This window comes from Tursiops truncatus, chromosome 8 (assembly GCF_011762595.2).
Source record: "Tursiops truncatus isolate mTurTru1 chromosome 8, mTurTru1.mat.Y, whole genome shotgun sequence".
Taxonomy (NCBI): domain Eukaryota; kingdom Metazoa; phylum Chordata; class Mammalia; order Artiodactyla; family Delphinidae; genus Tursiops; species Tursiops truncatus.
The window spans coordinates 54928827-54951673 of NC_047041.1; the positions used below are offsets into that span (position 1 = coordinate 54928827).

The following is a 22847-nucleotide window of genomic DNA, read 5'->3' on the forward strand; positions in this document are numbered from 1 at the left end:
AAGGACATGGATTTGAGATGGGTACTCTTTTAGCTATAACTTTGCTGCATTATTTTCTCAAATATCAAATTAAAAGAGAAGATGAGAAGGGGGAGAAGAGAGAAGAATTACTGATAAAATAGATCCAGCAAAGAAGGTAGTAAAAAATTACAAAAGTAGATTTAAAAATTCTTAGAGTATAGCAGGCTGAAGACACCTAATATACAGCTTGCCCAGAAAGCAATATTATAATAATATATAAAAATTGATATTCAGAAAGATTACCTTGGAGCCATTAAATACAAAAATTATGTTAAGTGTAACATTTAAGAAACCACCAAAAATAGTCAATTTCTATATATTAAGGGGTAAGCTTCAGTGAACTGATAAATTCATTATTTGGAACAGCACATTCTCAACACTGCAATTAATTTTTATTTTTAAAGTTCACTGACTTCACTTATAGGTTTACCCCTTCTATTAAAATATTTTTATATAGGTCTACCAAAGAAGACTGGAAAGTTCATAAAGTTAGGTAACACTGCTTTCCATAAAATACCTGCAAGGGAAGGGACCTAACATTTTCTGAGTACATACATTATGCTGTACTTTAAAATACCCAATCCCATTTAATCCTCACGACAGCCTTATAAAATTGGCGTTACTCTCATCTCACAGATGGGTAAACAGATTTAGAAAGACTAATTTATCTCAGGTCATACTGGAAGAACTGGGGTTCTAATCCAGGCCTCTTTGACTACAAAAATTCTTACTTGATTTTAACACTAAACTATAATGCCTCATCCTAAGACTGAAGCTAGAATTATATTACACAGATCAACTCACTGTCATTTCTAGTTTGTTAAGAAAATTGTAATTTTTTATATATTATATAATGACATATTTCCAAGAAACTCAAGGAGTTTCTTTAAATGAAAATTATCATGAACCTGAAGATTTAAAAGTAGGAAAGACCGTCTATTGAAAACAAGAATTCATCTCTACTCCTTCCCCAAAATCCCTCTAAAACAGTATGAAGGGATTTTTTAGAAGAGGCACATAAACCCATAAGGTCAAAATGGAAAGGAGACAATAGCTATCAACTTCTGGAAAGTGGAAAACAAACAGACAAGTAGTAACTGATCAAGCATACTCAAGAAAGTGGAAACCTAAGACAGCAAACAGAAGAAAAAACAAGACAGCTTTCAGAGAACCACAGAAAGACTCAGTAATTTGAGAACACCAGATACTTCTGAAGTGGGGATAAAAGTGGGACTAAAAAGATGTAAATTAGTTGAAAATCTGTTTAAGCAGCATTAAGATCCCCAGCTATCCTCCCTTATCCTCAAGGAAGATTTAAAACTTATTCTCTTGAGGGAGAGATTGAATCCAAAGGAATCTGATGATACCAGGCAGAGGCAGGTAGGTGCTATGCTGAAAACAGAGAGGTTAGGTAAAGTCTATATACTGAATGATGAGACTATCCAGCCCACTCCTTGCCTTTACTCCCAAAATACTAGCAGACAGGCTTACTACTGTAGGCAAAAGACTGGAAGATTCTTCTCTGAGGAAACTGTCCAGTCCATGAAAAAGCCCTAAAGAGAATGACAACTGGTGGAGGTAAAGGGGTGGCGGGTGTTCATCAACAAAACAGCCCAGCTAGCTCAAACTACAATGAAAGTTAGCATGTCCCACCCTACACACAGAGCCTTCTGTCAGCTTTTAGTGTCCGTTTCCACAACCAGCATTTAAGGAAACTGAAATGGAAGAGATAAAATGAAAAAATAAAAGAAATTTACAGGTAAGAGAGAAAACATGAAAGAAGAAAACATCAAAAAAAATTATCATGAATATCATCAGAAAAGAGAACATAGTGACTATGAAAGAGCAGGATGCTATTTTTAAAAAACAGAAAGAAAGAAACTTTCAGAAAACCAGACAGAGTTACTAGAAATTTAAAATAGGATGGCAAAAATGAAAAATTCCAGAGAAGTAATGAAGGATAAAGTTAAAAGATAAAGAAAATAATACTTACAGAGCATTTACTATGTGCTAGGCTCTGTTCTACTGGTTTGTATTTATTATCTCATTTATTTACACCCCAAAACCCTATAAAATAGATATATTATTTTCCCTATTTTACAAGAGAAAAACTTAGGTCTAGAGTTTAGTTTTCCCAAAGTCACATAGCTAGTAAGTAGCATAAAATGGGATTCAAATTCAGGAAGTCTAGTTCTAAAATCCAGGCTTTTAACTACTATACTACAGTAGAAAAAGCAAACAAATGGAAATTGGGGGTGAGAGTCACATAGCTAGTAAGTAGCATAAAATGGGATTCAAATTCAGGAAGTCTAGTTCTAAAATCCAGGCTTTTAACTACTATACTACAGTAGAAAAAGCAAACAAATGGAAATTGGGGGTGAGAAAGACTGAAAAATTAAAGGATGAATCTAGGCATTCAACATCCAGAATAACAGGTGATCCAAAAAGAGAGGACAGAGAAAAATCAAAGAAATAATTCAAGAAATTTCCCAGAATGGAAGGATATGAGTGTTATTCTATGAGTGTTATTCTAGAATAACAGGGGCCACTGAGTATGTAACCCAATGGATAAAATAAAGACCCACACCAAGGAAAATTACCTTGAACTTTCAGAACTCTGACTTCTTCCAAGAGAAAAAGAGGATCTGGAATTAGAATGGCATTACTGGGCTTCTCAAAAGCAATACTGGAAGCCAACAGCCCATGAAGCAATACCTTCAAAATTCTCAAGGAAAATGACTTCTCACCTAGAATACTTACCTAGTTAAACTTATATCAAAACAGTAGGAGGGTAGAATAAAGAAATTTTCAGTCTACCATACAAGCTCTTAAAAACTTTACTTTCCATCCCACCCATATACCAAGAAGCTACTGGAAGATATGCTCCAGTAAATCAGTAAATAAACCAAGAAAGAGGAAGATCAGAATGAAAGTGAAGGGAGATCTCGGACACAGAGGTATATAACAAGCCTAGGGTACCATCAGCATCCAGATCAGTGTGGCAAGTAGAGGGCTCTAATAACAAAATTGACAGAATACTGATGATTTGAACATACTGACAGAAGAGTTTAGAAATGAATTAATGATAGCATTTAAGAATTAAAAAGAAGATAACAATTATTCACTTAATCATATCCTTCCTTTCGTCTATGAAACACCTAACTCTGACAACTTCATTACTCTGGCAATATAAGAACTAAGTTCCTAAAGGTAAAGTTATCCAAATACAGGCTGAAAGAATCCTTTATATTTTAATTATTTCCCAAATGGAATCACAATGGTAAAATATAATGAAAGTCTTAGAAGATCTGCTAGCTGTGTCATATTAGGCAAGTCATTTGGCATCTCTGAGCCTCATATACAAAAATATACACAAAAAGTGAAATAATAATACCTAACCCAAAGCTTTATGTGCAGAATTAAAGAAAGAGATGTGAACATTCCCACCATAATGCCAAGCACATAGTAAGCACTCAGTGCCATGTTTGTTAAATCTGAATCATATTGACTGAAAGAGATAAAAACAGCAATTGGCAGACAGACTCCCTCCACCACGTACCTTCTGTGTTGTTGTGTTTGTTGTCTGTGTTGATGGCTTGGTGAAGGTTATTTTCACAGGAGACATGTGGGGTGGTAAGGAGTTGGCAATGCTCTGCATGATGTTGCTCATCTTAGGACTGCCACTCACAGGTACAGTGATCGTCTTTGAGACCGGAACAACAGCCTTTGGAACTTCCTTTAGGACAACGGGGGAGGAGCTAGAAGAGTTTGTTCGCCTTCGTTTTCTGGGTTTTTCATCTTCATCTGAACAGCTAACACCTGTGAGGCAGTGACAATATTGCTACACTTATAGCAATATAACCTTGTATTTTATACTTTATTTTTAAATCATTGCATCATCACTCATCCTTGACCTCTCCCTTTGCCTCATGCCCAATCAGACAGTAAGTTCTATCAATCCTCCCTCAGGGAAGCTGTCTCTGAATGCCTTCCCTTTTTTCTTTAACCCTATGGCCATGTCAGGCCTTCTTATCTTCTGCCTGTATTTTAGCGACAACCTCCTAAAAGGTGTACGTGCTTCTAATCTCTCCACTTCCATTCTACCCTTCATCCTACTACCAGCTATAAAAATCTCACACATCTAATAAAGCCAATGCCCTGCCTCAAATCCTTTAGTAGTTTTTATCTCCCTACAAGATGAGGCACAAAAATCATTTCTTTATCATTCAAGGTCCCATATCTTTCTAAGAACACAATACCCTATTCCACCCACCTTATCCTGGCACACTAAACTGCTCACCATTCCCCAAAGTCACCTTATCACATATTCTATCCATCTGGAGTCTCTATATACTACTGTTCTTTGGGGAACACCACATACATTCAATGACCTCTTCATCATCCAGCAATCATGATCCTGCAAGCCATCTCCTCGGTGAAGCTTTCCCTTACTCCTCTAAGCAAAGCGAATTCATGTCTCCTCTGAGCTTATAAAGCACTTTGTACATTCTCTTCTGTATCACTTACCCCATGGTAATGTGGCTGTCAGTCTGCACATCTCCTGTTATTAAGGGGCTCCCAAAGGACAACGACTAAGTCTTATCGGTTTGTTTCCCTGGTATAGTGTCTTGCACATATGAAGTTAGGTGAATGTATAATTATATCTCAAACTAATGTTGCCTGTGTGACTTCTGAGAATGAAACAATAAACTTCCTGTTACTTCAAACTATATATTGTGTGAAATGGTTTCTTCATGTTTGGAATTCACCTTCAACATTTAAAAAAACAATTAAAAAATAGACCTCTATGGTTATTTTAAAAGATCATCTTGGCTAAATCCACAGAAATCTGATATAAACTTAATATTCCCAGATTCTTAGTTTTTTCTTAATGCACTAAAGCCTCAACTGTTTTTGTACTTTTTTTAAAAAATCAAGTGAGAAACATAAAACCTTGCAATATACATAGGAAATCTCTATAAAGCAGACATTTAAAAAATGACTCATGGAATTGGTAATAAAACATAACTCCTTATACCCTCAATTTTTAAACCCTAAGCAAGACTGAAAATGACCTAAAATCATTTGTCTAAAACAGCTAAGTCCATCTCTAAAAGCTACAAAGAAATCAAGTTTATAACTATACTGAGAAAAATGAAAGTCAAATATTAATGATCTCCAGTTGATACCAAAAGCAAATCAATACTGACATAACAGACATTAAAAAAAAAAATGAACTGGACATTAAACTGCTTCACAGCGTAGAATCAAAGGGGTTAAAAATTGCAAATAAATTTCAAAAAATTACAGTCAACTAGAAATATGAAAGGACTCTCTAGAATGCTTCACTGAATTTAACAGTTGAATGATATGGTACATAAATAATTTTTTAAAACACTACAAAGATTACATTATAGGAGTAAACACTACATAAATGACATAAGCACATTCCTTTAGTTTCTATTCACATTTCTATTCCATGAAAACCAAAACAAGTGAATCTTAGAGTATAGCACTGTTCAAGGCAGATTCCCCATAGAAAACAAAAAAGAAGTAATTTCTCAACCCCAGAACTGATTAAAAAGCAATATATACCTAGTTACATGTAAAGAAAGGAATTCTTTACAACCTTCAAAAACTAACCACTGCTAATAGCCAGTGGACCAATGAATTAATCAGGAAGGCAGATCTAATCAGAGCCTATGCTGCAGCTTTTAGTCAAGATGGCCCTGATAACACCGAGAGTATCACTTACTTTTGACATAAACAGTACTTCCACTTGGCAAGACAACTACATTGGAGGCAGGACTGGCAGGTCTTGGAGACTTAACCGTTGCTATGCTGCCACTTGGAACAGGGGTAGAGGTTGGGGTTGACGTGGTACTTGTGTAGGAATAGCAAACCACTACTGAAGGAACGATAAAAAAGTCTGCTGTTAACTTTCACCAAAACTGTCCATGCATACAGTAAAATTATTTTTTTTCTGCAGGCCAATTTTAACACTTTTATATAATCAGAAGTTAGAGGCCAGTACTAGGTTAAAACGTATTAATAAGCTTTCCTGAAAATCATCACTTAACTAGGTTTCCCCCAAGTATTTCGCAGCTGTCTACAGGTGACACTGACAATGGAGAAGAGGACAGTTACAAAGAAACCAAGTTTAAAACTGAGAAAAATGAAAATCATTTTTCCTTCATGGCAGGAGTTGGACAAAAAGCATATACTTGTATTCTTTTTTAATACTAATAGCAGCATCAGTGATGGAGTGATGGATAATTTTTCCCTAACCATAGCAATTTCCAACTTGGCTCCTGGAGAGAAACAAGGTAAGTTTCTTTTATCATAAACAACTCACTAGTCACTTGCCATCTAAGCAGTGCAATAATAACTAAGGTAATGACAACATCATATTTCAATTTATTGAATAACAACAAGCAGAAGTAGCTCATAGGCACTATTTACTGAGTACCATACATTATGCTAAATCCTTTCCATATATTATCACTAATTCTCACAACACTACATCCTCATTTTAAAGATGAGGAACCCAAGGCTCACAGAAGCTAAAAAGACTTGCTGGAGGTCACAAAGCAAAGAAATGGCAAACTAGGATTCAAACATAGATTAGACTATTGAAAATTCTATATTCTTTCCAGTGAACCAGAGAGGTGGTAAACAGAAAAGACAAAAGTCGGAAGAGAAGAAAGATAGCTCTCCTGCAACAAAGAAAACAGGAACTCAGTGGAGGCCAAGTTTGCACACTGATAACTGTCTCTCCCTAAATATAGCTTCCTTCCGTGTAAAACAGAGTCTGGCACGTATGAAAGGAATGCCTCTTCTGCTCCACAACCCATTGCTAGTCAAGAAAAGACAATTCTGCAAAGTAATCTGACAACTGCATTATTTTCAGGGTCATTTTCATGTAACACCAAACTAAGCTACCGAAGTCAACCCAAACATGCGCTCTCAAATTTAATATTACTCTTGGTGACCTCAGGAGACTCCAAGGATTTTTAAAGCATGTATCAATTATTAGATTAAATAACAATAAGAAAGCCATCCCCATCGGCCACGTAACCCCTAACAGATTCAGCACATTGACTGGAACAGAGAAGCAGCATATACCACTGATTCCAGAAGACAAAAACAGAGCTTTATTTTCTAAAGAATCAGTTCAGCATCTTTCTTCAGCAGATAAATGACTTCTATCATCTTATTAATTTTCCATGTCACCTGTTAAGGCCTCTTATCCACTTCTAACAAGACACGCTCATATGAAAAAATTCATTCCAAGAAGGCTTTTTGCAATTTTGTGATTAATATAATTCACACTTTGAACAAAAGGGATATTTAATTTTGGCTGAGACTAAAAACTTGGCAGTTTCTCGTTTCAGAACAAGTGTTGCTCATTATGTTTCACAACTTTTAAACACTGGACAAAAACAGATGAAAAATAAGACAACTTTTCTTGAAGAATCTGAGAAAAGTCATTTCTACACACAGAACTATTTCTCTACTCACCTTCCTTGCTTCCTGTTTCTGCAGGCACTGGAAGAGATGCATTGTGCTGGATAGCTGCATTGGCAACAGCATTAGCTGTTACTGTGAAGGCAGTTTGGGGAACCAGCCGAGGCATCAGGGGTACCAATCGACGACCTTCAATGGACCATTCTGAAGAGCTATTAGGTCCAGACATACTAAACAAAAAAGAAAACACTGCTACAAGAGTTCTCAATTGCTAAAAATGAAGCAAATATATACACTCAAATATAACTTTTTAAATTAGAAAAAGTGCCCTGAGTGAACAGGAGAGGCTTTATTTTAAGCAAGCAAGATCAAAATTATGAATAATAATCAGAATTCAAGGAATTTCACACACACTTAGATTTTTACACATTTTATTCCATAATCTGAATCTTATAATGAACATAATTGAAACTATGAAAAACTGTCCCATGCCTTTTAAATAAATATCAACATTATTTTCATTAGTTTAAATCTGGTATTGCTAATGAAAACTAGTATTTCTACTAACTTTTAGAACTTAATGTTATAATTAAGCTAAAAAGGTAAAAAGTACTCATTATTTCAAAAATCAGATTTTCCTGAATAATTAAGGATGGAATTCATTGAACTTTTGTAAAATTATCCTAACTGCCTGCATGGCCAGAGGTTCTAAGGCTTTCAAACAAGGGAAACTGAGGCAGTAAACGAGGGAGACTAGGTACTGGGGGATAGAAGGGAGCTGTATATATCACTGCATGTGTCACTGACAGTGTGTTATATTACTATCCTTCCTGTTAAAAAAAGTATACTAGATGTGAGGACACTGCAAGAAACCTGCCACTACTTTAATTTTACTTATTTATACCATTCTTCACTCTAAGGAATGTTTGAGGCAATTGAACTCTACCCCTAAGCAGACATTATTATCAGTTTTACTCAATTTCTTGAGCAAATTTTATCCTAGGAATCCAAACAGAGGTTGAAATATGAAAAGACAGTTGTTCACTTCCCTTGGCTTGGCTCCACAAAAGGTAGTGGTATCATTTTTCCTGACTAATGATTAGTGTCGAGGTTTAAAATTCACCCAGAATCAATCAATCAATCAACCTCTTCACTAAGTCAGAAGTATTTCTGCATCTTTTTCAAAACCAAAGATTCTACAACCCAACCTAGAGTTTAAGATTCTGTAGGTCCACTGATTCTTCAAATTTAGATAGAGTACACAAAAGCCCTTGTTAGTGGATAGTGGAATAATGATGATGATGGTAATGATGAAAATTAACATCAATTAGCACTTAGTATATGTGGGGCATTGTTCTAAACATTTTACATGTATTAACTCATACAATTCTTTCAATCTTATGAAATTGGTAATATTATTATCTCCATTTTTAAGATGGGAAAACTGAATTACCAAGAGGTTAAATAACTTGCTTATGGTCACACAGCTACTAAATGTCTCCTTCAACAAGCATACATCATGCTACTGAAAACAACTGCCACATCACAAGTGGAAGGTATAAAAATTTTCAGATGTGTTTTGTCTAACTTTTGCCTTTGAATTATACTAAGTGGGCACTGCTGTCTAATCACTAGTAACTTTCACTGAATGGAACAAATAAATTACTTTACAACTTGAGAAGAATTTACACTCAGTCAAGAAAGGAATTTCTAGGAGTTGATGAATTCAATAGAGTTACAGTGGGAAATCTGCAAATTCCTTCATGGTATAACATAGTCCTACCTAAGACATGGGAAAGAGGGATTCTTACCCCAATAACCCTCACAAATTTGTTATCACATAATCTCCAATTGATGCTAGTTCTGAAACAAAATTCGTACAAACAAGAAAGAGAGACAGAAACAGACCTATTGCTAATTGTCAAAGGAAAAAATTCTAAAAGCTATTCAGCATTTTCTTGGCTTACTCCTAGTTTGCTATCATTTTATTAGAATATCACTACTAAATATGCTTGGTGAGAGTTTACCATACAAATAAAGTGATGTCTACACTTACCTGGTACATTGTTAAATGGTGGCAGAAATTATGGAAGATTAATAATTTAAAATACATGAATATATATGCTATTGAAAGGACAGAATTTGCAGTGCAAAAGATACAACTGCAACTTTTAGAAAGATCTATAAATCTTCCAAATTTCTACTCAGGCAAACATATTCAAACTTTTTTTAAGTGAATGAAAAATTAAACATCATGTTAGAATTAGATCAAAATTCCTATTTTGCTTACTAATGAGGGTGTATATATGCATTAGTTGCACAAATCATCTAGATAGAATTTTACAGGTTTCTGTAAACATCTTATTCCAGGGCTTTCCTGAGATTCCTAAGTTTCAAAGAACTCCTCTCTATTTATACTAAATATAGCAAGGGAGGGTGGAAACCTGGCTCCAGCCCCTTTTCTGAGAAGTGGAACTACCTTGGCCCTCTCATCCTTTGGTATGCAGCGCACCAGCATGAAATCCTCATCCTCACATAGAAACTTAAACAGCATCCCATGAATGTCTGGCTGATGGAAAAGGAGTTAAGAGAATAGTAATTCTGGATAGCCACTTTATTTAGATACAATGCTGGCAAGAGTGGCCCAATTAAAAACTGTGAAGCCCCTTGACATTCCAGGCTTTAATACTATAATATTCTGACATGTTTCAAAACTGAATTAGAGTATCAAACTTAATAAATGGTCTCATGCCAAATAATAAACACGTGTTATGGTTCAAGCAAGGCTTTTCTTTGATCCCAGACACTCCACTCCTTTTGTTTCCATCTCCTTTGTGCTCAACCTTCTTGGCTTTCTCTTTACCTTTCAACCACATTCCTTCTGGCCTAAGCTGCTGTTTTGAGTGGGGGAGGGAAGGGAGAGGAGAAAGGGAATGCAGTCAGTTCAGATGCATTCCTCCTTGGCTCAAGTTACTTTTTTCAGGCTCAGAGTTTGAAGCCCTCCTATAGATAATCTTTAGAACTAGGTTCTGTTACTACTTCTGAGGGAAAGAGGGCAGAGGAGACAGACAGAATGAGCGATCTATGTCTTCCTCACCATTCCCCACTCATTGACCCTTGGGCTCAACAAGTAAATACGACGTCTGGTCGAACTAAAACCACAATATAAAATATTAAAACAGGAGTATAGAAAGACCTAAGTAGCTTAAAATTATACATTGAAGTAAACGGTTTTCAAAAAATTAAATTTATGTGTTAAAGAAATCAGAAAGGAGAGAAAAAAAGAGGAAACAGGTAGATAGAAGCCAACTCTCAATTATCCATGCTAATAGAGAGAGGAGGGAAAGGGAGAGGTCAAACAGATCAAAGAAACTAACATATTATCCAAAAATACTTTGGCAAATACTTGTAAGTTCTTCCATCAAACCTCTCCCAGGACAACTAACAAGTAGTAAAATGAGTAATTAAAATTTTCACCTCCTCTCCCTTCCCACCCTCTGACTAGAGGTACTTTCAAGCAGCAAAATAGCTAAAGGGTGGGCAGTATTAGGAAGGAAGGGGAGGAGGGGAAGAGAAGTAAAAGCAAGGGGCACAGTTAATTCATAAATGGAATATGTGCCCCTGAATAATTGAGAGCTTCAATTTTGAAATAAATACAAGAAAAAGCCTGAAATAATAATAACCTATTTGCATACCTGTAACTTGGTCTTTCACCCAAATATAAGGATAAATTCATTCTTTAAAGGGGAAAAAAGGAAAAGGAGACTAAATAAGTGTTATCTTTAAGTATGAAACTGATGCATCAACTTACAACTAACTGCCCCACAATACTGTTCCAATGCTTTTAAGGTACTAATTTTGTCTCTAAGTGCCTCTGAATGCAAACTATTATCTACTTCTTTATTACCTAGCACATAAGTTTCCTATTACAAGTTCTCAAATTAGAATCTAGGCTCAGTTACTATTTTTAGAGTATCCCAATTTAAAAGTTTAGAGCATTTAAAGAAGGAACACAATATGTGAATGTTTTAGCCATGTTGGCCTAACAAGTAAATACTTAATGATGCTAGAGGAAAATTTTCAAATTTCTACAGTGCATACATACCAACCACTGAAAAATCTCCAAATTCAAACAGCTTAACTTTCAAACTACACAGTTAAAAAGGTAGCACCCCATTTTATCAGTCAAGTAAAATCAGTAACATTAAAGCACCACATGAAGCTAATGGATCTTCAGGGTCAATACGATACTGCCAATTGGGTTAAAAGCATTATTTATTACATTATGGAAATGTACTGAATTTTTTCCTTTAGTTTTATTTCACATTAAAACATAAAAATAAAAAACAGATGAATATTCTATAACATACCTTATTTTATAAAATGTTCCTACCATCTTGCATTAACATTTAAAGGATAATTTCTGTTCTTTTCTGTTTTTCAGGAGGCACTGTCTCCATACATACTGTTAATGCTCAGTCTGTGTCTTCCACCACCCTCCACCCCATCTATCAAATAGTTATAATGATCTGAAAACAGTTTGATAAGAATCCTTTACAATTTTATTTTTTTGGCTTTTCAAAGTAAATTAAGGTATACTGTAGTCATATTTCTTAAAAGCAGAATATATATTTTACAATCTTTTTGCTGAATCTCAAAATACATGAAATATTAGTCAGTTAAAAAATTTATAATGCCTATTTATAAAGCAATATACATATCAAATACTATTACAAAGTAACTCTAAGGGGCTGTCAAATTTGGGGAGCACACTACTTTCTTCTTGAACTTTGCTTCGAGTAAAGGAATCATCTGCTAAACTGTGGAGGCCTTTAGTTATACAGAGATTACACTGCAACAGGATTTGACCTGAGTACTTAAAGCTTGCCTAACCAAATGCAAAAACATAACCAATTGAATAAATAGTTAACACAGCTATGGTCAGGATCCCTGAGTACAGAGATATTACTATCAAGATAAAAGACTCAGGAATCTGCTACACAATAGGAAGACTTTCAAAACTACGGTATACTACGTCATGAAAAATCAGGGGTGGTATGACTAATGGCTTACTTATGTGCAATTGTTGTTAACCGTTCATCGTTTACTGCTCTCCGAACTTCAGCACGGTGGCGCTCTGTTGAGATGCTATGAAAAAAAATAGCCATTATAGAACTCTGCCAAGCAGGCAGCTCTTTTCTATACTTTTATTAATGTTTAAGTCAACATTTTGCTTGTGGGGGGGGCAAAATTGATTTGTAAAAAGATATAGATAGGGGCCTAATATATATCTTCAAATGCTTTAATTAAAGTCATAGAAAAGGATTCAGAATGATTCTGTGTAATTGCAGAGAGAATTAGTTACAAATTAGAAATCACAGGAAGACAAATTCAGCTTGATATCAAGTCATTACATCCAAAACTCAGAAATATCAGACCATGTTCAAGATTAGCAGAGGTTCCTGTTATCTAAATGTAAAAAGCCACTGAATGACCCCTAACATGGTTACTGAGAAGAGGATTTTGGCACTTGGAAGAAAGTCTTCTAAAGTCCTTTCTAAAGCTTAAGAGCCTATAATTTTATGTTTAGTGAATATAATAAAGAAATGAAAGTGGCAAGATAATGTTTCCTGTAGATATATGCTATGAAACTTGACACTAGGATATTACTCCTTTATTACTCAACACTTGAGCTGTGTGTCTTCTACATTGTATCATGTTACCACTATAGTAAAAATGTACTTATGTTGATTCTGATTAAATACATGTAAAGTTAAATCTAAACAACTGAAAAAAGGCTATACCCATTCCATTCATAAATACTCAATAAAATGAATAGCACCCTTAAAAGTGTAATCTTTATTGCTAAGTTAAATCTATATCACGGACTAAAATATTTAAGGGGCTGGAAAGCAGAAATTTACGAGGCAATGTAAACAACAAACAAAAAATATAAATTGTTAAGTATGGAGGCAATAAGACTGATGATTTGGCTTAATAACATCCCTATTTTAATGTTAATTAAATGCAGGAAAAAAATCTCTTCCCTATTTTCACTTAAAAAAAGAATAGGACAAAATGGTCTTAAATGTAGAAAGGAAACTTCAGTTAAAACAGAACTGAATTTACTGATGTAAGATGTTAAGAATGGATCAAGGCAAAGTATCAAAGAATCCCTTTCACCAGAATTTTTTTAATGAATTTTTTTAACTCTAGTGGGAAGCTGAAGGTATAAACTATCCCTAAGGCTATGACTATTAATCACCACCCATTTCTATAAATTAAGACAACAACTTCCTAGTGTCTCCTTCTACCCCCTAACAAATGCCACTGGGCCACTCTAGATCTTCCTATCCAGTCGCTGCCAGCTCTTCTTTCCTTCACCCAGGTCAAAAATACCTCCCTTTTCCAAGCGGCCCAAACCTAAGATAACCTGCCTTAAACCTTTTCTGATTAGATTACATAATAAATGGTAAATTACAAAATTTTCTGTAACAAAGCACACAACTGGGATGGGATCTCTAAACACCAACAACTTGACACCTCTGTCTTCACCTTAAGAGTGAAAAGTATTGAAACACCTCAAAATGAAATTTCTAGACTCATCTCTCACAAACTTTTATGATAATTTACCTAAGAACTTTTGAGAGTTCTCCAAGAAGATCTTTCTTTTCCTTGGTGAGATCTCCCTGTGCCCGAAGTGCACTGATAACTCCAGCATATGCCTCCAATTCTAGAAGAAGAAAATTATTTTATCAAGATAGGCCATCAATATTTAAGTACTATGGCTACATAGAGTGAAACTTCAGGGCAGGAAACCTAAAAATCAATATGCAAATATTTCATTAATGTCCTCTCAAAAATTTTATCTAAAACCATAGGTTAAAATGTGGCTTTTATAATCTTATTTTCTTTTTTACTGCCTCACAGAAGTCATGTATATAAAAAGTTTAGGTAGAAAAATCTAATGGTAAATATTTCGTCTTATGCATCATCCTGAAGAACATTCAACTCAGATGCTACCAACACCTGGGAACAGGTTCCAAGTGATATAATAAGGCTGATGAGAGAAGTTTTTAGCATTATTGATAGGTACCTTTACTGGCCAAACTTTGAAATAATTCCTTAGGCTTGCCTAGAATTTGACCTATATTCTATCTGTGAATAGTGTGCAAGTGAAAAACTACTGGATCAAGAGTCAAATGACCAGATTCTGGCTCCAGCACTGACACTAGTTGTGTGACTTTGGACAAGTCCTTTCTCATCTCTGATCCTCAGTTTCTTTATCTAGAAGACACTTTGAAGGTACCTTCCATTTCTATGATCCTCTGCATCTATAAAAACCACCAGCAAAATGACTAAGGCAGATTAGCACACATGAATTGCTCTTACAGCAATCAGGACATAATACACTGAACCCTAATGCCAGACAGTTTCATTTCACTAACTTTCCACAGCAACAACTGTTATTTAATGAAACTGTCAGTCCCTAGTAGTGGTTAAAATATAAAACCAAAAAGCCCTCAATGGCTCCCAATGAACCATGCCTGCCTCTCAGTGTACTTCCTCGTGTACCACCTTCCAATAGTCCCTCCCACACTGACTCTGGGCTTGGCATGTGACTTGATTTGGCCAATGGAACATCAGCATACATGAGGCAAATAGCAACCGTGGACACAGGACCTTGCTTTCTTGTAAGCTTGAGATCACCAAGCTATGAAGAAGCCCAGGATGAAAGGTCACATGGAGAGAGAGGCCCAGCCACCTCAGCTGAGCCCAATTAACCAGCTAAGCTACCAGCTGAATAGAGCCACATGAGAGAGCTCAGGCAAGACAAGTAACCCATAGAATCATGAGAAATAATAAAATAGTTGTTTCAAACCATTAACACTATGAGACAAGTATACCTGAGCAAAACAAAATGATGGGAAATAAGTGTCCAGACTACAGTTATCTTCTTACTCAATTCAAGTTGCTACCGTATTTGCCAACGCCTTACATACAACAGATACTGAATATTAGCCAAATAATTAAGGCATGCATACCTGCATCCAAGGTACTACACCAACAATAAAACAGCAGCCTCATTCAGTTCATATTATTCACAGTTCTATCAAAAGAAAAGACTTTATATAGAAGAGTGAGCTTAAATAGAAATGTCTGGTCCAACTGAATTATCCCATGTGTAAACATCCTGCATGTTCAATCTAGGCTGGATATTACGTAGATGTTTCATGTGGTCTCTCTGGAAGGCCAAACTCTGCTTCTCTGGAGTAGTGAAGGAAATACTTTGTTCCAGGAAACACATATTTCAGCTTTTATTAGGACCTAAAGTAGAGTTCAGAAAGACACTGGGGATAACTAAGAAACCACTATATCTAAATGTTTATGCCCCATTTATGGAATATTTTACTCAACAAATCAGTATTGAGTCCTATTATATATACCAGATAGTATGCTAAATCCTGCCCTTAAGAAGTTAACTCTAGAATAAAGCTACAGTGAAACAAGTCATCAGACAATTCTAATACAGTGGTAAAGGCACAGAAGAAAAACACATCATCTAGTCTGGAAGCATAAGCTTTAATCAGAAAGAGAACTGTGCTCTAGGCAGGCAGTGGGGGAAATGCAAATGTGCAAAAGGAACAGAGAGAGTAAAAGAGCATATAATGTTTCACAGAGACATTAAATTTCCAGTAATAGTGACTATTTTGAGAGTTTTACACTAGGGAAAGTAAAAATATGTCCATACTTGGTTAGTTGCTAATTCAAACCAAACTACTAATTGAACACTACTACTACGAGGTACCATGGAGAATCTTTATATGAACAAAACAAAGTCCTTATCCTCAAGGTGATTAAAATCCAACAAGGATAAAAATGGAAAAACTGTTTGGGGCCAGACTAAGAAAAGCCACCATTTCCAATCTAAAAAGTTTTTGATAGAACTCAGTGATTGATTAAATGTGGAAGGAATGGCAGAAGGAAAAGAATCAGGTTTTTCAGTTTCCAAGGTATTTAGTAGAATGGCAATACCATAAAAAGAAATGGAGAGGTCAGAGAGAGGAAGTGGTTTGAGGAAAATCTTCACTTTTGGCCTGTGGAATTTATGATGATCAAAATTTCACTATTTCACAATATTTCAAAAAAAGTGAAATTAACTAAAGAAAGACAAAGATTCTTGACATCTCAAGTCTCATTCCAAGTCCAACTAAAAAGTCATGCACAAAAGAGGTGGCAACCTCACACAAAACTGTAACTCAGAACACAGTTCTCATAGCTACACAATCCAATGCATACCTCCTCCCTTCATTCAATGAGAAACTCACTCATTGTAAAGAACTTTTACTAGCTTCCCAACCTCATTCACATTTGTGGATTTCATTTGATGAGAATCCTAAGATTCTGACAAATATCAAACTCAGTTGAATTTCTGGTATTATTTTTGGTACCATTCTATTACAGTGTTAACTCTAATGACGCATAAGTATAACAAAATAACACACGAAAAAACACAGAAAACAAAAGATTTGCCAAACTATTTTTATAAAGCCCTCAACCCGTTCCATTTAAAAAAACCAGCCATTCAATTATACTACAGTTCATAAAGCCTCATGTAAGAGTTACAGTTCAGGAGTGGTCATAAAAAAATAGGGCAGGGGAGAGGCAGGATAGAAGGAAGGAAGCATTTATCTATCACTGGTATGTTCAGTGTGTCATAAAGAAATTCTCTATCCCAATTTCTCTACACTTAAGTAAAATGTAATGTTTAGCATCTGATGTTAAAATAATTTATAACATTTTTAAAAAGAATTGTTTTAAAATGAATTCTTTTTTTTTTTTTTTTTTTTTTTTTGCAGTACGCGGGCCTCTCACCGTTGTGGCCTCTCCCGTTGCGGAGCACAGGCTCCGGACGCACAGGCTCAGTGGCCATGGTTCACGGGCCCAGCCGCTCCACGGCATGTGGGATCTTCCCGGACCGGGGCACGAACCCATGTCCCCTGCATCGGCAGGAGGACTCTCAACCACTGCACCGCCAGGGAAGCCCCTTAAAGCTAATTCTTAAAATATTTTAAGCTAATTTTTAAATGCAGTACCTTCTCTAAACTTCGGACCTAGAGCTAGTGTTTGAAAGCTATTCAAAGGTTTCACTGTTATGATAATGAGCCAACGGGTGGGGAGGAAGTCTTTCCGCAAATCACTCTCAAGGCTCACCTCCCAAAAGATGATGATGTTACCCTCTAGGAAGGCTGTTTTCTTTTGTATAGAAGCAGCTCTTCAGCAATATTACCCACACAACTCTGACTAAAATTAAGGATAAATTTAGACTTAAAGATTACAATTTTTATATTCAAACATAATCTCTTGATTCAAGGTCCCAAAAGCCCAGAAACTCTAATGCAATCAACTTCAGTTGTGATCTGCAATTATTTCAGCTATGAAATAAATAAAAATCCAACTTTATAACTGGTAGCTAGCAAGTTAGAGCAATTGCATATAAGTGTGTAGAAAATCACCCTCGAATTACTAAAAGTTTGGATATAAGGTTAAAAAAAAAAAAGAATAATTGACCCCCAAAAAAAACAACCCACCCCAAAACAAAACAAAAAACCTCTCTAGAGGTGCCAAAATACAATGCTAAGAAGTAGTTTAAAATATAGAAATCCTCATAGTGGCCTAAGGGGAAATAAAAGGGCAAAGGTTATTAGCAGGCAGGGCCATATTTGCTATGATTCAGATTTATGCATAGGAATTCCCAACAAAGATTTCCTTTGAAGAAAAGATTCACCTGCAAATAAATAAATGTCTGAAAGCAACTGCTTTAAAACGCTATATACTCATATGTCAGGCACTGTGATAGGCCCTTTTTATATACACTTAATCCACTTAAACTTATGAGGCAGATATTATTGTCCTTCATTTACAAAAGTGTCAATAAATTTAGGGAGATTAAACAACTTGTCCTTGGATCATGTCGGTCATTAGTAACAGGACCAAGACCCCAGGTCTATCTGAATTCAAGGTCCACACTTTCCCTTTCAAAGTCAGAGATATCTAAATAATTCCTATCCACTGCCAAAACATCTAATATTCTTTTTCAAATTACTTTTTTATTTACTGAGTCCCTACTATGTGCTGGCCTGAGACTACAGTGGTAAATAAGACAAAAAGGTTCCTTCTTGGACCTTACAGTCTAAGGCTGCATTTCTCAACCAAGGATACTCATGTAAACCACAGAATAAAGAAAATGATTTGAATAACTCTTTTCTTCTCAATTTTCCCAAGGATAATACATACCATTCTAGATGCATGAAAAAAGTTAGTTCATTACATACAATGGATAACTTAGTATTAGGGCTTAATTCTCTCCCTAAATGCTAGTTGAGAAAGGCTGCTCTAAAGGAAAAGAAGCACTAAATAATTCATTACAGGCGTAAATGGTGTTTTATTACTGAAAGTAAAATATAATTTGTTAAAGTCAGCATAGCTTACATTAACTTAGAATTCAGAAACAGTATGTAATTCACACATACATTCATGAAGGTTAAAAGTATGTTAACATGAGACTGGAATCCTATTCCCTGGGTTGAAATTCTGACCCCATGACTTACTATCAGCATTACTTCGGGTTCTAAGCTTCAGGTCTGTCATCTGTAAAACGGGGACAAAAGAAGAAACATACCTATCTTTTTGGTTTGAATGAGGATTAAATGAGGTGCTGAATGTAAAGGACTCAGAATAGCCCAGTAGCCCTGAAGAACTTTTAGCTGCTATTATTATTAATATGATTCATGCATCTACTGTGTACAAAGCACTATACAAAGCAGTAGAGAAATAACAGAGTAAGACAAGAACTATACCTCTGAAGAATTTCTAACCATCATGAAATATGATATCCATGCAAACAGCCATGACCCAAACAGAAAGGGAAAAGGATCACAGGGAGGCATGAAACATCAAAAATGAAAATCATACCCAATTTTCGAAGAATCCTTTTGCATTCATCCCTGCTGAGATCCAAAAGCGTTGGCCACACAACAGGCATTGCTGCTTCTTTTTGGTAGCCCCAAAGAGCTTGTCTTCCCTACCAAAACAAAAACCAAAAACTCAAATTACAAAAGTACATTCAAAAGCCCACTCACGTGGAGATCCACACGCTAAGAAGCAAAACCAGTAAGAATATCTCACAATCCTATTTCACCTCCATGCTTTCCAACTTCTGACAAATGAAGAATTTAACCATATGCGAGCTTACTATTCCAGCCTATCATAGTGGAAAGAGCATAGGCGTTGGACACATATAGGTTCTAATTCAATCTTTCAACTTACTGGCTGTGTGATCCTGGGTAGATTGGCCTATCTGAACATAAACTTTACACATCTGTGAAACAGAGATTTTATGAATCAGTTTGTTATGAGGATTAAATAACAGTGTATGTGAAGTTCTTATCCTAGTGGCTGACACATTATTTCATAAATAGATGCCACTACCTGTGTAACCTTGGGCAAGTCACTTGACTTCTGCCGGCTTTCTCATTATGAGCTACATGAAATAAAATACGTAAAGTTCCTAGGACGTTAAGTGGGTTAATGGAACTTAATATAGTACTTTCTCCTCGAGTCTTAACAATGAAACATGAATTTACACCCAGCAGTCCTCAAAAAAACATTTACCAAAAGTTTAGATGTCAGGAACTTGGTACTGGGAATTCCCTGGTCTAGAGAAAAAGACAACAGCGCTGGGCCCTTGCACTATACCTGCTTAGCACACAGCAGATCCGCTGTAAATATCTGTTAAATAAACAGATGAATGACTGAGAAGAGCAAGTAATATGAATGAATGAATGAATGAGCGAGTGAACGTATGAATAAGCGAGCTCAGTGTCTCGTCTAGGAGTCAGGCATCGACCCGTAATAACTGCTATCTCCCGTTCCAAGAGCTGGGACTGCTAACTCCAACTCCACGCCTGAAGTTGAGCCCCCTCCCCCTACTTCCCATAGTCCTCTCATCTAAGAACCAACCCAGAGCAAGGAGAACTGGAGTGCGCGCCCCAGCCGGCAGAATGACATAAAGAAAAGGGGTGGGGAGGAAGAAGGGGCAGAGCCAAAGGAATCCGCTCCCTCCACAAGCCAGTCCCCGCCTCCCGACAGGATCTTGGAGGCGGCCGGCGGCAGCCGGAATCAAGCACCACGTCACAGCATCCCGACGCGTCCCCGCCGGCGGACCCCATTGCGGGGCCGCATCGCACTGGAAACCTGGGCAGAGGTTGCCGGAGCCCGCTCCGAGAACCGGAATCCTGTCTAATCCTTCCCCCACTCGAGTGTCAAGGAGGCAAGCCCGCCCCGCCCCCTCCCCAAACACGCACTCTCTCGCAGCACCACAACAAGAGCAGCCCGCCCACCCTCCTCACCGGTGCCGCTCAGCGCTCACCCCAATGTCAAGCTCACGACCCAAGCCCTCTCAAGAACAGTAGCCGGAGTCAGGGGCTCCGGCAGGCATCAGCGATTCTCTCCCTCCTCAGCGGAGAGGACAACGGAGAGAAAGAGTAGACGCTCGGTCAGCCAGGCAGACGACCGAGACTCACTGGGAGGCCCCCAGAGCTGGACCCCAGCAATCTCAGTACCAGGCCTGCCAGAGTCCCCCTCAGCCCACCTCGGGAGCCCCACGATCCCGTTAGGAGACAACGGAGGATGGGGTTGGGCGCCCCAAGCCGGGCTCCGAATGCTTGGCCCGGCGCTCTTCCAGACTGGCTATCCTGCCAGTTCTTCCCAGCACCCTGTCTAAGAATCACCCACCTGCCCGGCCTTTCTGGGCTCATCTAAAAGGCTCCTCCGCCAAGACTAGGGGACACCAGGAATTGGGTTTGTTTGCTGTGCCTCAGAAGGGGCAAGATGGCGACAGGTATCAAGGCGCAGGCGCAGCCGCGCGCTGCCAGTCGGGAGGTGTAGTTCGCCTTTCCCGCCTTTCGGAGAACGGACACCAGAAGGCCTCCATTCTTCTGTCCCTCTTTTCCTGCACGTTTTGAAAGGAAAGGAGAGACATCGCGAGGGGTGCTGGGAGTTGTGGTCCGAACCCAAACTCCCTCCTCTTTCGCTCTTGGTGTGCACGCGCAAGGAAGACTGGGATTGTAGTTTCCTTGGCTTGTCCTCCACACCTTCCTCTCCGGCTTCGCGCGCCTCGCCTCCGCCTGCAGCCTCCCAGCCAATGGGCTGCGCTCTCCGCTACGTGCGGCGTCACACGTAGTGATCAAGATGGCGTTGGTAGCTGTAGCTGAAGGTTCCCCGCGACCTTTATTCTGGGGGGGGGGGGGGGCGGTGAGGAACGGTGGGAAAGCACGTTAGTCCCTGAAGCGCCATTGAGGATTAGGATCGGATTCCTCAAGAGTCTTGGGAGCAATTATCAGCGGCCTCCAGCCCCGTCAGACGCAGCTCGAGGAGAGAGAATACACGCTACGACACCTGACACAGTGGACGTCGCAGTTGCGCGTACCCGATCTGGGGGTTGCGGAGTTGCAAGTAGAGAAGAGGAACCCGAGCGTTCTCGACTTTGGGTTTCTCCGCGTGTGAAGTAGGAATGATAGTGCTATATCTGTCAAAGGCAAGAAGGAGAAGGGGTGTGTTTGAGGCCCTGCGACGTGGTAGGTTCACCCTTCAGCCTTTGTTCGTGTTTAATCACAAAACAGTTGTGTGAAGAGGGTATTGTTGCCCCTGTTTTACGGATGAGAAAAGGGGCCCAATATACAAATAATCGCGGCCATAAGATCGAAGCCAGTAACTGCTACTGTTGAAGATCCAATCAAGTTTTGTGATTGCTCTCCCTTTTAAATTTTGTACTTTGGGAGACATCGGATATGGTAAAAATACTCAAATGGAAAGGAGTTTTTAAAGTGCTTTATGATATTAACAAAGTTTTCTTATAAAATGTTAGGTTAATATTACCCTATAGGGATGTTGTGATACACAAAGTAGAGAAAAGTTATTTGTAAATTTTGGACCACTATACAAACGTGTGAGATTGTTCATGTTCTTGAATCTCCATTGTAGGTTAGGTTAGGAAGAAAAAATAAATAACGGCATTTGTGTACTATTTGCCCATTAGCTAAAAATCCTCTCTGAGGCCCAGGAAAATTATTGTTGAAACCCAAGTCTGCCCCTTCAGAAAGTCAGGAAGTGGGACAAATAGTCTCCCGGCTTTCCCACCACTCCTTCCCTGATCTTCCAATGCATTCTTTTCCATCTATTTTCTACTGAATTGAGGTACCACCGCTTTCTGGCCAGATACTTAACTCTTGGAAAGATTTAAATGAAACTTTAATAGAAGATTTTGTAGTTGAACATATATTTTTTGATTTGAGTAT

General features: G+C 37.6%; 1 protein-coding gene across 13 annotated transcripts in view; it reads right to left on the reverse strand.

Moving 5' to 3' along the window:
* EMSY (EMSY transcriptional repressor, BRCA2 interacting) overlaps positions 1 to 21418 on the reverse strand; it is an 81322-nt gene extending 59904 nt beyond the window's left edge. For 4 of the 13 annotated variants that reach the window (XM_033862237.2, XM_033862234.2, XM_033862238.2 and 1 more), the window contains exons 1-8: positions 21286 to 21417; positions 19465 to 19573; positions 14122 to 14221; positions 12562 to 12636; positions 11184 to 11225; positions 7543 to 7718; positions 5777 to 5929; positions 3581 to 3840 (exon numbers count right to left, since the gene is read on the reverse strand). In XM_033862237.2, the coding sequence (XP_033718128.1) occupies positions 3581 to 3840; positions 5777 to 5929; positions 7543 to 7718; positions 11184 to 11225; positions 12562 to 12636; positions 14122 to 14221; positions 19465 to 19534 (876 nt within the window). In that variant the 5' untranslated portion in view covers positions 19535 to 19573; positions 21286 to 21417. Of the gene's footprint in view, positions 1 to 3580; positions 3841 to 5776; positions 5930 to 7542; positions 7719 to 11183; positions 11226 to 12561; positions 12637 to 14121; positions 14222 to 19464; positions 19574 to 20920; positions 21052 to 21285 lie in introns of those variants that run through there. The other 9 variants (XR_004527876.2, XM_033862232.2, XM_033862230.2 and 6 more) reach the window with 9 other exon arrangements.
* Between the last annotated feature and the right edge of the window lie 1429 nt (positions 21419 to 22847).